At 39.5% G+C, this 15,591-nt stretch overlaps 1 protein-coding gene across 3 annotated transcripts in view; it reads left to right on the forward strand.

The window, feature by feature from the left end:
• Positions 1 to 846: 846 nt before the first annotated feature.
• The window catches only part of SATB2 (SATB homeobox 2), a 157,782-nt gene continuing 143,037 nt past the window's right edge, over positions 847 to 15,591 (forward strand). For 2 of the 3 annotated variants that reach the window (XM_050969515.1, XM_050969517.1), the window contains exons 1-2: positions 847 to 1,564; positions 2,677 to 2,904. In XM_050969515.1, the coding sequence (XP_050825472.1) occupies positions 2,736 to 2,904 (169 nt within the window). In that variant the 5' untranslated portion in view covers positions 847 to 1,564; positions 2,677 to 2,735. Of the gene's footprint in view, positions 1,565 to 1,679; positions 1,741 to 2,676; positions 2,905 to 15,591 lie in introns of those variants that run through there. The other variant, XM_050969516.1, reaches the window with a different exon arrangement.

Below are 15,591 nucleotides of genomic sequence, written 5' to 3' on the forward strand. Positions count from 1 at the left end.
ACCTTAAAGCGGAGCTCGTGCTGCTGCCGCCTCGGCTGCTGCGGGGCGGCCCCGAGCTGCTCCCGGGCGGGGCAGGGGAGCTGGCGGCGGGGTTCGGTGTTTGCGGGCAGAGCCCCCCCCCATCCCCATCCCAGGGAGCGGCGAGGCCGGGAGATCTGAGCTGGCCGGGCCGACTCCCCCATCCCCTGCACGCCCGGGACCTGGGGGGCTGCCGCCGGGATGGGCTGGAGGGGCCCGGCCCGGCGCGCTGGCCCCTGCCCCGGAGCTGGTGGACGCTTGGGGCTGCGGCTGCACCTTGCAGCCGGGGAGGCCGCTCCTCTGTCTGCCCCCGGGCTGCACGTGTCCAGCTGCCCCGGGGATGAGGTTGGACCGGGCGGAGGGCGCACCCTCCAGCGCAGGCTGCGACGCGCCGGGAGCAGGCTGCTCCCGCTGTCACTGGCCGGGCCCCGCTCGCCCCCCAGCCCCTGGCTCGCAGCCCAGAGCCGCGGACAGACGGGCAGAGCGCCCGGCTCCGGCTCCGCCTCCCCCGGGCTGGCCTCCTAACCCTGCCACCCCACCCTCCCGGCCCAGCGCCCGGCTCTCCTGCTTGTGTGCGCGCTCCGGGGGGACGTTCATTATTTATTTATTGGTGTTTAATTTCCTGCCAGGCGGGTCTCCCTCCCTCCCTGCTTCCCCACCCCTCTGCAGGCAGCGGGGCTGGCTGGACCAGCGGCAGCCTTGGCTTGGAGGGAGGGTGGGTGGGGGGCAGGTGGGCTGCTTCTCTCCGCGCTGTACCTGACCTGAGCTTATCCAGAGACTTTTATTTATTGGGGGAGTGGGGGGAGGAGGAAGGCAGGGGCGGGAGGTGGTTGCTATTTTGGATGCAAAGATCTGAGAACGGGAAACCGCACACATACAGACACACACACATCCAGACACTGAAACCAAGGACAACCCCAAAAAGGACTCACTTTGCCTTGATGACTCAACGCAACTAATAATCATTTCTCTCCTCTCGCTGTGGCGAGTCCCTCCTGCTCCTCCTGCTGCTGCTGCTGGCAGAGGAGGGAGCGATTGAAAGTGACACATCGGGGGCTGCCGCCTCTTCACCGCGATCACAAGCGCCCGCTTCCCGGCTCCTCCTGCTGCCGCTTCTCCTCCCGCTGCCCGGGATAGCGGGCCCTTTAGACGCGGCCTCCCTCCCCCTCGCCACCCCCTCTCTCCCCCGCGATTGATTTTCTCCGCCGAAGGTGTAAGTGGGGCCTCTCTCTCTCCCCCCCTCGGAGCCAGTCGCCTCACCTCGTCCCCTCCACCCCTGTTCACTCCCCCGGCTGCCCTCTGTGGAAGGGGCTCTGACTCGTGACAGCCAGCTCTGCCCAAGAAGACCCCCTGACCCGGGACCTTAAAGCTCGGACTCGAGAAGAAGGAAAAGGGGGGTCAGCTGGGTGGGGAGGGGGGAAGGAAGTAGAAAGGAAGAAAACACGAACGTAAAAGGAGGAAACAAGAAAACTTTCCACCCTGGATTCTCTACTTTTGATCCATGGACAGAGCCCAACTCAGCCAACTTACAGACAGACTATAAGCAGTAAGTACAGCAGGAGCGCGCCCACGAGCCCCGCGTGGGTGAGCCGCTCGCAGCAGCCTTTGTCGGGAGGAGCCAGCTAGTTTTATTATGTACGATGTCCAGGAAATAATGACGGCGGCGGTGTTAATTGTGAGAGAACCAGCCCTGGCTGCAGCAATGCCCTGTCCGTTGTTCCGGTGTGTCCGGGGGGCCATTCCCAGCAACCCGGCTCGCAGGATCGGGGCACGCAGTTCTTGCGGGGTTTCTGGCTTGGTTTGTACTGCGCTGTGTAGTCAAACCTGCAAAGCCGAGCTCCCTTGCAAACACTAGCGCTAGAACGCGAGGTCTGGAGAGCGGAGGTGGGTGGGGGGAGGTTTTGGAGTGAAATTGAACTTGAGTTTCATGTGGCTCAGAGTATCAATGAACTAAGACGCGGCTTGACCCGGGATGTGTTAACGGCGCTTTGATCGGAGACGTGTAATCAAGATACCTGTCGCATGTTATTTTGAAAAAAACGTACCGACTTTAATGCCCGTTTGCTAACATACGTACCAGGTCACATTTGCGTGGAGCCCAGAGTATTTTTAGATCCAGTTGTTACTCTTGCGGTGTTTGCGCACAATTAGTTTTTAGAGTGATCTTCCGAAGAGAGATGATGTCTCCGTATATCGCTGTATTAATTCACAATCGAGTCTTCACATTAAATTGTGTCCGTGTGACTGGGGGTACTTCTGTGCAAGAGTTACTTAAAACACCTGCCTTTTTCAAAGTACCCAACTTTCTAAACTGACCCACGAGACAGAAATGTAAGGTGTAAATGTCTCCGGTAATAACATGGTTTGTGCCACATTTCAAATGAGCGATCAACGCTGGTGAGCTGTTGTGTGTCAGTACTTGTTAGTTACCTGTTCTTAAATCAATGTAGGTAATGCATTAACAACTCTGGTGCAAATACCTGGGTTTCAAGCAGTTTAGCGCTTGCATACTGTAGAGAATGTATTTCATTCTGAAAGCCGGGTTTTGTTTGCTTAATTTGGATAAAGTGAGCCGACAATGATGATTACTATCTCTTGAACTCCCTGGTTATGCTCTCTTTACAAACCTCTGAACTGTGTATGTTTCTTTCTCTCTAGGTCCTTGTTCATTTTACTGTGATCTGCCTGTGGGAACTTTGTCTCCAAGTCAAAGTAGCATGGAGCGGAGAAGTGAGAGTCCCTGTCTAAGGGATAGTCCAGACAGAGGGAGTGGCAGCCCTGATGTCAAAGGTCCTCCCCCAGTGAAGGTGGCCAGGCTGGAGCAGAATGGCAGTCCTATGGGAACCCGAGGGAGGCCCAATGGCTCTGTGACCAAATCAGTGGGAGGTAACCATCCAGTAGTATTAATGTATACATAACAGACTGGCAGCTGAATTACAATGGCATAGTGTCAGGGTTCACCTGATTAAGCTTTCTGTCTGGGTGTAGGATTACAGGAAGTGCATTGCAAATTGTCCATACCCTATTTGCCCCTCATCAGTAACTACCAGCCTCGTTTACTGTTAAATAGAAAAGTGGTTTATCCAGAAGGTGGCATTTTGTTGGGCATGTTGCCACTCTGTGCGAGGTGTTGGCAGGTTTATGTCACAGCTAGCAGGTTCTAGCTTTTACTGGAAAGCTCTTAGCTGTTAAACTGTATCCCAGTGCTAAAAGGGTGCATGTAAGGGCTTCATTTCATGTCGACTCTTTCCACCAAATATTTATTAAAAGGCCTTTGTAGCACCACAGTTAATCCATCACTGTATCTGCGCCAACTCACAAAAGGCCTGAGCCTACCCCTACTGAGCAAAAATGGGAACAGGATTGGGACCAAGTACACCAAGCTTTCTAAACAGGATTTCGTTTGTTGAATGCACATAATTATAAACTGACCGTGAAAGATCACATTACAATGTGTATTGCATGACAGCCTTATTTTTAGAGGGGAAAATACAGTTTTATTCATGCATCAGTAGATAATTATTAGCAAAAGAGAGCGTTGGAGAACACTTAACTATAGTTAACATGATCTTACTAGTGACTTAAAATATATCAGGACATTTATAAATAATAATAATAATTAATAATACCCTAATGGTTTTATGAATGAATTCTTTTAAATGGGGGGGAAAAAACCCTGCTCTATTGTATTACAACACATGTTACTTGTAGAATGTATATGCTTTATGGAACTTATATGAACAGTTATAAAATTAACCTGTTATGCAGAGGACATAGCAAGACATAAACACATGGTTAGGATCAGTTTGTTTAACATAATTATTACAGATTAATTTTGTAGCTTTGGCACAGTTACTCTCTGTAGAGCTTTCAATTTCATAGTTGCCCTGCTCCCTAGTTGCTATTCAATTTTGTGTTTATGGCATGTTTCAGTGACACAAGTGGCTGCTTTTTTTCAAGCAACTACTTACTCAAGCTAAACTCTCCGATGACCTCTTAAATGTCCTGCTTTTTCCTCTTAATTTTGCTGTTGACAAGATTTGATGTAATGTAACATTACATTTAGAAAAATATCTTTAAACTTTTGTAGCAGATCAGGTAGTAAGAGAAATATTTCACAGCAGGCTGTGGGCATCTTTATATTTAGTAAGAAATGTAATTATTTAATGCTTTAATGTATGTTTGTGGGGTTTTTTTTGTTTTTTAAATCTAGCCCATGATGGATACAAAAATCTAATCTGTTCGTAATAGAAAGGGTCTGTATTAAGGACATTTGGAAAAGATACTTTAATATTGTCATCACATGACTGTGTACTTAATTTAACAGTTTTGTCATTTATATGGTTGATTTAAACATCTTTTCTCAGTAGGCTTTCTAACTGCTGAAGTTTGTTGACAGGCTGCAGCTTGTATTTTTTGAATCATAGTGATCTGTATATTTACTTAATGAAGGGTATAAAAGTTCAGCAGTTTCTTGTGCTTTTGATGAATCATCTCCATTTATTGAACTTCTTCTTATTTTTGTTCTTTTAAAGTATGCAAAGGGAGAAATAATTTTACAGTTAAAGGCTTGTTGTGTTATACCAATTAGAAATTAATAGGAAAATAATTCATTGGCTAACAGTGGGATCCAACTAACTAGTTCTGTCTGAAAATGCTAGAAAGTAAGTATGATAGCAATAGGTGCCTTTTAGAAGACTGAAGGACTGTGGCTTCATTTTAAAGAAAGGATTAGAACTTGGAACTAAAGTTTTGGACATCTATTAAAATGCACTTAAAAAAAGGATGACTTCAAACATTTTGGAATATATATGTTGCTTTCTAATTGCAACTGTGCTTTGCCAGAGGAAGTTTACAGGGTTCTGTGATTATATTGGTGGTTCAGATTGACTCTGGTCTGTTGAAGTGCGGAGCATTTCGTTCAGTTTAACATGAAGACTTTCCTTTCTGAAGACAAACTTTTAAGAGGTTACATTTTCATTCACTGCTGTCTGGTTTGTTATAAGCTTAATGTAGACTGGAGTATTTAAAATGTAGGGGAATCATGGTGATTTCCCCCCCCCCCACCTTGTGTTTTTTAGACCGCTTGCCTGAGTATCTCATAGTTTGAGTACCATAATACAGTTTATTCATTAGTTCTTCATATTGAAAGCAAGAATAAAATTATTTTTGTCTGAGTACTGATCTAGGATCTATAATATTCAGTGCTAAAGTAGTTAAGGGGGATTTTTTTAATAAGATAATGGCATTGTATAAGATTTTTTTTTTTATTTTTTAGAAAAGCTTTCAGGATAAACTAGCGTATCTATTTTTCAGAGAGAGTTTCCCATTTTCTTTTTAAGATTTGATGTTTATGATCACATTATTTTGACTTTTACTTTGTGTATTTTGAATGCAAATAACTGAGTGTCGGTTTCAGAAGTTCATATCGCTCCAAATATACACTGAAATGCTGATAATTTTGTCACTTTAATTGTGACACTCAAATGTTGGCATTTGAAGAGTACCTTTTTAAAATATATTAGAGTTTTAGAAAATAGTATTTTTTCATGTACAAAACTTGGTGTCTATAAAAATAAATTAATAAACTCCTTTTCCAGTGCTAGTCATAGATGAAGACTCTACAGTAAAAGCAAACTATATTGAAATGTTGCATAGTGAAATGACTTCCAAGACTTTAGTTGATGAACTCTTAGTTTGATTTTTATTTTGTAAGTTTAAAACGTTTTAGAAAAAACTTGTACTTTTTCAAAAAGCAAAATATTTTCAATGCTTTTCTATTTAGAGACAATGTTATTACAATCTTTTTCAGTTCCGGAGAACGTATTTTAAGATTTGAACCCCAGAGCAATAAGATGCTAACAAGTCGCATTTTGATTACTCTTATTTTCCCTTCATTTGTTCTATGTAGGTAAATGCTGATTTTTTTTCCCCTATTATGCCCATTTAGTTAAATCCCAAGAATAAGTATTCCTGTACATTTTCATTAAAAATGGAGAAATTTAATTTAAATGATCTAAAGCTATGGCGGGACTGATGACCTGTGGTAACAAGTTTTATAACTTTTAGTGTTCATTACATTTTTTTTTACAGTGACTTCCCAGAGAAATATTAAGTGCACGGATGTTCCACTTTTCTCACTGAAAAATTCAGTGAGAGTATTTTACATAAAGTGCAGCAAACAGTATATCAGCTCTGCTAGAGAGAAATTTTGTCTTCTGACTTCTTTTGTAGCTGAATGTACATAATTCAAAGGGCCATTATGGCAGCTGTAGTAAACTCATGTAGGTCACAAAAAGATAAACATGGCTGTTTTTAATAGGGGAATTTAAAGTTTCTGTACTGTTTACAATGGTGTTCGCTTCAGCTGAAGGTGTTAAGAGTCCAGTTTTGTTTTGCTCTGGCTAGTCCAACACTTTCCAAAATGTTTCACCAGTTATCTAACCAGTCTGTTTTAAAGCATGTATGTAATAAAACACAAGTGCTCAGATGTTCCTGACTGGCAGGTTTTATAGAGGGTCCCTGGGAAAAAAGACTAATATATCTTTAAAAAACATACGAAGTCTGGGAGAGAATTTAGAGTGTGCAGGAGAACTGTGGTGTTGACAGCTTTATATTCCTGTTGGGTAACATTCACTTACTAGAATTGGCTTCCCCTCTCAGTTAGTAATTCACTCCATAAGGATTTTGAAAAAAGAATGATTAATAGCTAGGAAATTCAGATTTGCAAAATTGTTGATTAAGCTTGCAAACCTGTCTGTAAATGGAGCTGTATTTGTATCTGTGTATTTTATTTCTAAGAAGACAGACAATGAGTTCAGAGTCAGAGTGTAACTTAAAATATGAATATTGTAAATGTGCTGTTTAATGCTTTGGTACAGAAGAATTAAATGTAGAACCCAAATATCACAATCAACTTTTAGGCAGGAAGCAATCGTGTAATATTTGCTTCTTAAATGAGTTTGAGACCAGTTTAATAGCAATTATCTTTTTCTTCATTTAACTGTTAAAAATGCAATTTAATTTTATAATATCTGTGTGAAAGAGAACTTTCCAGCAGTTGTAACTAATTTACATGAGCAGTACTTAAATCTATCATATGGTTTAAATGCTTATAGGAAGCTACAAATATAAAAAATCTTCTTGATGCCGTGCATTCTTCTGTGGGCGTTCCTGATAGTTTTATACTACTGATTGTTCTCAGCTTTTTAACATTAACGCTTAAACATATTTTGATCTTCATAGGTACATTTCAGAAATCTGTTTTAATATCTCTCTCAACAGAGAGAAATGCCAATCAAGTGTGGTAAAAGTAGTGTCTATCAAAATCAGTGTCTTACAGCTAGTTTTACAAAAGAATACCAGTTCATTTTTGCTATCCTATATCTGTTTCAAGAATATACTTTGTTACAGGAGGTGGGGGGAATCCATTATTATACAGACTCATGCATGCAGATTGATCACATTTGATATTATATTCTAAATTGTTAGGCTATCATTTAGAGCTGAAGTTTACCTACAATAACTGTTAACATGTTTTAATTGTCTGCATAGAGAACGTTCATTATAAATAGATCAGATAAAGTAAAGTAACAGGTTTTAGATGTTGTTCAAATCTAGGTGAAGAATATTTTAATACTGTCTGAAAAAGGTATTTTTGCTATTTGGAAGGGCTGAGTATGTCTAGGATTGAAGTTATGAAAGCCGCAAAGCCTTATTAGCTTAGGAGTTGACAATGCAGTGTAGTCTATTTTATACCATGTATACAATATAGTTGGAAAACCCTACATTTTCTCTTGCTTTAACTCAGTATCAATTAAAATAGAAAGCAGATTCTTAGTTTTGTGCATTAATAGTATATTGCTAGGAAAAAAAAACCCTTATCTAATTTAAATAAGGAAAAGGGGACACTGGTATCTCCTTGTAATGCAGATGTAGACTGATTAATTGTTAGAAATGAGCTGCTTTTTGTGTTGAAAAAGATTAATTTTCTTTCCTGATCATAGCTGATCTCTTTAAGAGGATAAATGTAACAGTCACTCTTCTGGGCTCATCTAGTGTATCATCTGTATTTTTGCTGAGGCAGAAAAATAGCCCTTCTCTGTGTTTTCAATACGTGGTCTGTTATTAAACTAAAGATACAGTTGGTTAAAATATATATGCAATTGAACATATGCATTAAACAGAACATAGGGTATCCACCCATTCGGTGACCTAGGCAAAATTTGATGGTTCGTGTAATTTTGGAACTCTAAGTTCCATGTAGAGAAAGCCACTGACCATTATGTATTTGAGACTTGAAGATTAGCTGTAATAAGATTCCCCCCCCCTCCGCCCACAACTGTTCAGCAGTAGCTATAAGCATCTTTTTTTCCCCTCCTCACAGTAAATTGCTTGATGCCATTATCTTCATCATGAACCAAAGAAAAGAAAAGGGACCAACATCTTTGAGGAATTAAATGTTAATTCTTCTTTCTCTCTGTCAACAGTGCTTTTGCTGTACTTATAGGACAGAACAGATTTATTGTCAATTATTTACAGGACATTTCTTTGAGAGAAGTGCTGTCAGTGTGATTCTAACAGACAGCGACCCGTAGAATAGAATTGGTTTGATCCAATGGGAGGGTGGTAGGTCCATGCCAAAATAGCTGCAGTATAGAACAGCGGGGAACTTTCGCTGCAGAAAATTAAATAGCTACATTTTCACAACCAAATTTAAACAAAGAGCTTAGACATCATTTGAAGAAGGAAAATAATATTAAACTTTACTGTTATGGATTAAACTCCTAAAGGTGAAGCTAAATAATTGTTTTCCTATTCCTAATGAAATTATTTTGCTATCTGAAATATTTTAGCAAGGTTTAATAGTAGAAGAAAACTAGTTTTTCATGTAATTGTTTGTAATAAAGTAGTCATAAGCTTTCTGTGATCAGTAAATGTCACACTTCATATTTCTAATCTGTATTCCACACTCTCACATATTATACAATACCTTAATACACAACCCTTTATTTTCAACTGACATTATAGTTTGAATACTTTTTTATGACTTTACAAAAGTGCAAAGCCACTAATTTTTAATGCCTTCTGCATGAGCAAGAAAGGGCACAGTGATATTTTGGACCTTCTGGAAAGAGGAAGCTGGCACATGTAACATGTTTTGTTATTGAAAATGACACAGTGAATGGCAATGTAAATTGACATCTATGCTGTTATAAAATTGAGACCATTTGCTGCAGTATATAGTTCACATTCGCAAAATTGTTGTGTGTCCTAAATAAGAGAAATCTTGACTTTTGTGAATGAACAGTTATCAGGCCATTTAAGAATCTTATGGTGATGTGTAGTGTAAAGTGTTAGAATTGACAAATTGATTGTTTTGAACTCACTATGGTCTTTTTAAAGTAGAAAGTCCTTTTGAAATGACTGAAAGTAGTGGAAACTAGGAAAGCTTTTTCACTATTGCAAAAGTTATAATTGGTCAAGTTTGCTCTTCATTTACTATCTTTCTATGCATAATGAGCTTAAATTGGATAATTTATTTTGGCTAACTCACATTTTACAGGATTTTTTCCTGCCTGTTGGTAACACTTAATGTATTTCAAGATTAAAGGCCCAGTCCTGCAAGGCATTAAGTATTATCAACTCCTCTTGAATTGATGTGAATTGCGGGTGCTTTGCACAACACAGAAGTTGCTCAGCACTTAGCTCAAGCAGTGTCTGATTTAGGCTCTTTATATGTAGCTATCAAATGAGTGTTCTCCTTTGGCAACACAAAATAGACATTTTGAACATAGCAGAATGTGTTAAAAATGCAAAGTTTTTGAGAGATAGAGTAGGAACCAAAGCTTGGTTCATCGTTTATCAGCTATACTGCAACTGATGCATTTTCACATTGTTGTATAAGTGAAACTGAGTTACGAACTAAAGCCACAACAGACAAAAGCCAGTTGACGATTTGATGGCTGCAGAGAGAAATATTTTATAGTCCCTAGCCATGCTAAAAATGTTCCCTCCTTTATTTAGGCTTGGGAGAATTCAATTTTTTTTAAATAATTGTGACAGATAATTTTTAAAGCTTCTTTTTTATCTATTTCAGTTTTCATAATTGCTCAGAATCATGGGTTTTCTTCATACCCTCACTCCACAATTTTATTAATTTAAAATTTCGCAGTTGGATGCAATTATGGAGGGGCAGACAGTTATTATTTAATGACAATTAATGCTGATATTCAAAAAGTTAAATCTTTAATATTGTTAAAAGACAAACTGTCAGCTACATTTGTCAAAATATACAAAGTAAATATCCTTAAATCACACTCTTAATAAGTTCTCAAGCAGCATTTTTCTTACTTTGCCTATCTGTAAATTTTTCCTATTATAGAAGGAAATATTTTTAATTGGTTTGTGTGTATATTGTGAAATTGATGTTTATCAACCAATAACAATTTAATCTTTCCTAGCGGCCCCCCCCCCCCGCCGTATTTTAGCTTGGTGTGTGTTGCTGAACGCTAGTCAGTTAAAACATATATATTTTTCTGTGTTACCTAAAAAATAATTTAAATTTGTTAGTGGTACAAAGTGCAGAAACTACATTTTCATCACAATTAAAAATGCTATCATTAGCCTGCCTTTGTTAGGTTCTTCAGTTCATTCACAAAGTTTTTACTGCATTTATACATTATATTAAAAAAAAACAACAACCCTTCTTTGCGTTAAATGGCAACCGTGTTGGCATTGTTGCAGATTTGAAATTGAGTCCTTACAAAATCTACTCTAAAAGTGGCTATGGCTACAGTAACTTCTCATAAAAGCTAATTATTTGAAGCAAACACTTTGTGAGTAATTGTTCTTTAGTCTTTGTACTGAGGGAAAATATTGAATTAGGTATTTAGAATTGTACCTGTCTCAGATTAGAGAATGATAGTTTTAATAATGGCTTGTCACTATAATACCATCTGAAAAGGTTCAGATACCTTCCCTTAAAGATTGAAATAGTTGATAAATATGCTTATTTTAAACCTGGCTGAAAATAACATTATTCCCATCTCCCCCCCAAAAGTTATGAAAAGTTGTAACTGTTAGCGAGCAAGGTATTTTAGAGACCACTAATGTGATAAGAACTTACAATAAGTTTGTAAGATTCTTCTGTTTGTTTTTTTTTAAGTCTACATTTAGAGTAAATGTGAAAATCAGTGTTGCTAATAGATCAAGACTTATGCACTGGTGAATTTTTCTGCCTGACACAAAGCTGCAAGGATGACTTAACAGCAGCGTCAAATGATTGTAAATGTAAAAGTAGTGCAGTATGAGCCAGAGAGTTCTATTATTTTCATTTGCATGCCGGAGGGGAGAGTGCGTGTCTGCAGTAGAGATTTTAAACCTTGTGTCAAATGCTAAATTGTTAGTAGCTGCTGTGCTCAATTTTGTTAAGAAAAAAAGTAGCACTATAACGTGTATCAGCTGTATGAAATTCTGTGAGGGATAGAGAGAGAATGAAAAAGAGGGACAGGTAGTTGTGGACAGGAGTTAAGTACATGTCTTGTTTACATGGATTCCAGTCTGTGCCTTGTTAGTCATGCTGCTGTCCCTGAGGTCAAACTAACACTTCTTTTTTCAGCGGGTTGGTTACAGGACATGTCATATTAAGGAGTCAGAATAATGTAATAAATTTGTCTGCAGTAATGCCAGCAAAGGTAAGAAGGTTAAGTGGAAGCCTTAAACCAACCCAACCCTACCATCCAACTACTTTTTCCTATGAAATTGATGCATCCTGCACTTTGGCCATATGCACATTGCATTTTCAAAGTGAAATATAAACCGCTCCCAGTCCAGTGTCCTCCTTTGCCTGTGTGTATGTTTGTTTTCTTTCTTATTTTTTATTTTTAAGACGTGCAAGTGTTTTCAAAAGAACTAGATCGGGCAAGGACTGTTTGTGGAAATTCTTCATACCAAAACCTTGCTTTTCATCTTGCATTAGCCACAAGGCTACTCTTTTTCAAGATGCTTTACTTATTATATTAGCATCTTATATGAAAGCGAATGTACTACTTCATCTATCCCTGAATATCACCCACTATTTGTTCATTTCACTTACTGCTCATTTGGACTGAAGCTTCAAATAAGTGGGCAAACTTACGTAAAATACCATGTATCCTACTAATATAAACTCATAGAGAGTTCTTTTGTCATAAATATCACTGATAGGCATATATTGGAAATGAAGCAAGTTATTTTCCAAACCATAACTAGACCATATAGCCAAAATAATATAAATTCCTATTTTCTGCTATATTTTTAGTTTATATAAATTTCCTCTCTTTATATATTTAAAAATTAAATGTGCACAGTTTTCAGGCTTGATATTGTGAATGGCTACTAAGGAATGAAGTTATAAATTATGTGTTATACATTACTTTGGAGTAAAAGGTGATTTTTTTGTAATGTCTTTTCCTAACTTACAAATAACTTTGTTGCCATAATACAAACATGTGAGCAGAGCTACATGATAGATGTCTCTTAAGTATTGTAGTAAAAGAAAATGACTTGTATTCTGAGGCTGTGGATAGTTTATGTTGTTTTGGACCCATTTCCCAAGCAGTGATCGAAAACAGATTACAATAACAATTACACAGTCAGAAGATGCAATATCCATTTCTATTTTAATTGAGTGAAAGAATAATAAAAACATCATTAAGAAAAATGAGGTGGACCTGTCATACACGCTACCAATTTTTAGACTTAGAGAAAATGCAGAGGAACAGTAATGTTTTTTAGTTTTATTTCATCTTGTTTGTTAGCTGATGTTTATATTTATTATGGTAGAAGATCTTTGACTTGGGCTCTTCACAAGGGCAGATATGGATGAATGCATAGTAACTGGATACTACTAAGATGCTAAAGCTAAGGTTAGGCGTTATCTCTGTAACCATGGTTGATTTAATAGTAAAATATTTTTTCCTGTCACTTGTTTAATTCTCCCTTTTCTTACTCCATTATGATTAGAGATGATCATTATCACATGCCACCCACGTAAACTTAGGGGATTTTAGGGGAGAGGGAGAAGGAATGGCCTCTAAGTGAGCACGCAGTTGCCTTCTGCACTAGATGAGGTGCCAGTCCTTCCAATATAGTCGTGTGTGTACCATGTTGTAGCAATCCTTTTTGGAGAGTCCCCAAAGCATGGGTAGTTGACGCCTCCAAATCCACACAGTAGGTCTGCCCCAGCAGATCCTTTTGCCCTCTGGAGGTTGTGGCCAAATGTAGTGCGCTGGTTGAACAAAGTAAATATGTAGTTGTGAAGCTCTGGTGGCTGTTAAATGGAATTCCTTTCCCTTGTGACCTGTTTGGTAAAGGCATGGCTACTGCTAAAAAACACATGGTAAATGTACAGAACCAGCTCTTAGGAGAGCATTACTAAAAAGGGGGCTAAATTTTAAACAGAGCTATGGTACTGCTCCTTCTGCTGCAAAGGTATAAGGTTTCCTCTGCAGCCCTCGCTTTCCTTCCTTCAGATAACACAGATCAAAGTACTGGCACCCTCCATGCGAGACAAACCAGACTGTGGCTGGACCCTCAGTTCAAGATGCTGAGTCATAATTTCTGATGTGCTCGTGCCCCATGCCCACTCCCCCGGAAGGCTTTTTGCAGGCAGTGTGCTGACAGAGAATGTGAATGGAGCAGATCAGCTGCTTCCTAAAGGGACAGAAAGAACGCATTGGCGTCCCTCCTCGCTAGGGTGTGGATTCCTTCCTTCCTTCCTTCACATTTGCTCGGTGTTGTCTATAGAAAGGTCTCAATGGTTCTGTCTGTGCTTGGAAAAACTCTCTCTTGCTGACAATGGATTTCAGCAATGGGAGCAGCGGAACTGCTGCTGAAAGTGTAGACAAAGTCATCCTGTGTTCAGGACTGTTTCAGTAACCGTGCTTGGACCCGAGTTGTTAACAAGGGATTGACTGTGGCTTGCTCTTCTCCATGTTTCCTGCTAAACTGTGCCTGGCATCAGTTTGGCTGCATCCATGGCTGACACGCAGTCTTAGAAATGAGCAGTTTTTCTAGTGTAGACATAGTCTAAATGGCAATGGGGAAGAGGGCGCAAAGGTGAGGATTACAGATCAGTCCCCTCTTTTCTTTGCTGCTGGAGTCTGGAACTGGACTTGAGCGCAGCAGCCTAACTGTAGCAGTCCCCTCAGTCCCTCTGTCAGCTACTTCTTAGGTAAGGTGAGGACTGATTCCTCCTTTACTCTTGTTCCCTTACTTTGCTGTTGGGATGGTGCACAGAGGGCTGGGGATCAAGGAGGGAGAGAGCTTTAATAGTGAGACCAAGTGAAGATGCCAAAACCAGTCGGAGTGTGTTACTTAACTCTTCTTCAGAAATGAAATCTAAAACAAGAAAGAAAGTTGTGCGGTTACATTCCAAGATATGCATTCCACTGCTTAGAGACTATGTAACAGAACCTTCATTAAAATGCTTCTGCTAGAAGGGTTTTTACTCTAAAATTTATACAGTATGGTGGCACCTACTAGCACTGCCAAAGTCACAGGTCTGTTCTAGTTTTAAGGACTTTATAACATGGTCACTAAAATTATGCCAAGTTCTACCCAGAGTTAGAGAATCTTAGCCCCTAAAAAAAACTTTAGTTGCTTAATTAAAAGAAAACGTACAAACTCCAAAACTCCAGCCCTGTTTTTTAAGTTCTAGGAACCAAAAGCAAATATCACGTAACAGCTTAAGGTGCTTTTTTTTTAAAAATACCAATTTAATTCCAAAAGGGCTTCCTTCACTATTTTTAAGTGAAATCTTAGTACATTTTCCATTAATTCATATTGTAAAGTAGTGCTGCAGGGTATTTTTAAAAAGGAAATTGAGAACAACTTAGCTGTTTTATTTAGGAAGGTGCTATAATGGATTCATGTTTGCTTTTTAATATCTATTTTAAGGCCATATACTGCTCTTGACACATGCATACAACTTTCATGGACATCAGTGTTTTCTGTTGGCTTTTTTTGTAGGAGAGAAGAGGGGCGAGGGAAGTAGAGTTTTAGGTTAGAATAATAGCAATGATCATTTGCATTTGTATTCTGCCTGTCATCCAAGACTCTCAGAACCTCACAACACAACTTTGTGCTATGCGTTATCATCCTTGCCTTAACGATGGAGCAGTGGAGACATACTAGCCTATGGGCATGTCTTAGGCAGTGAAGAAAATGCAGACCCAAAACTCCTATGCTAACACATAGGGTGGGGAAGGGGGGTGCCTGCTTAAACCAGAGGAGATGACACACTCTGAATTCCCATCCTTTTGTGCTTGGTTATCAGAGGCAGCTGAGATTCTCTTATTTGGGATATAGGGTGATTATGTGTCCCATGAGCTACAACTTCCTACTGGGAATGCAGTAGGATGAGAGGGGCGTGGAGACTCAGCATTATACCTATTTTTATGTCTCTTTTTAGTCTAAACATCCCAGTTAAGTGCATTTTATTTATATAGTCTTATGTAAAACTGGAGTATTATCAAATCGTGTTCTGAGTTTGGTAATAGGTTCGTGTCATGGCCCAGTGGCCTAGAGCAT

Source organism: Gopherus flavomarginatus, chromosome 10 (genome assembly GCF_025201925.1).
Source record: "Gopherus flavomarginatus isolate rGopFla2 chromosome 10, rGopFla2.mat.asm, whole genome shotgun sequence".
Classification (NCBI taxonomy): Eukaryota; Metazoa; Chordata; order Testudines; family Testudinidae; genus Gopherus; species Gopherus flavomarginatus.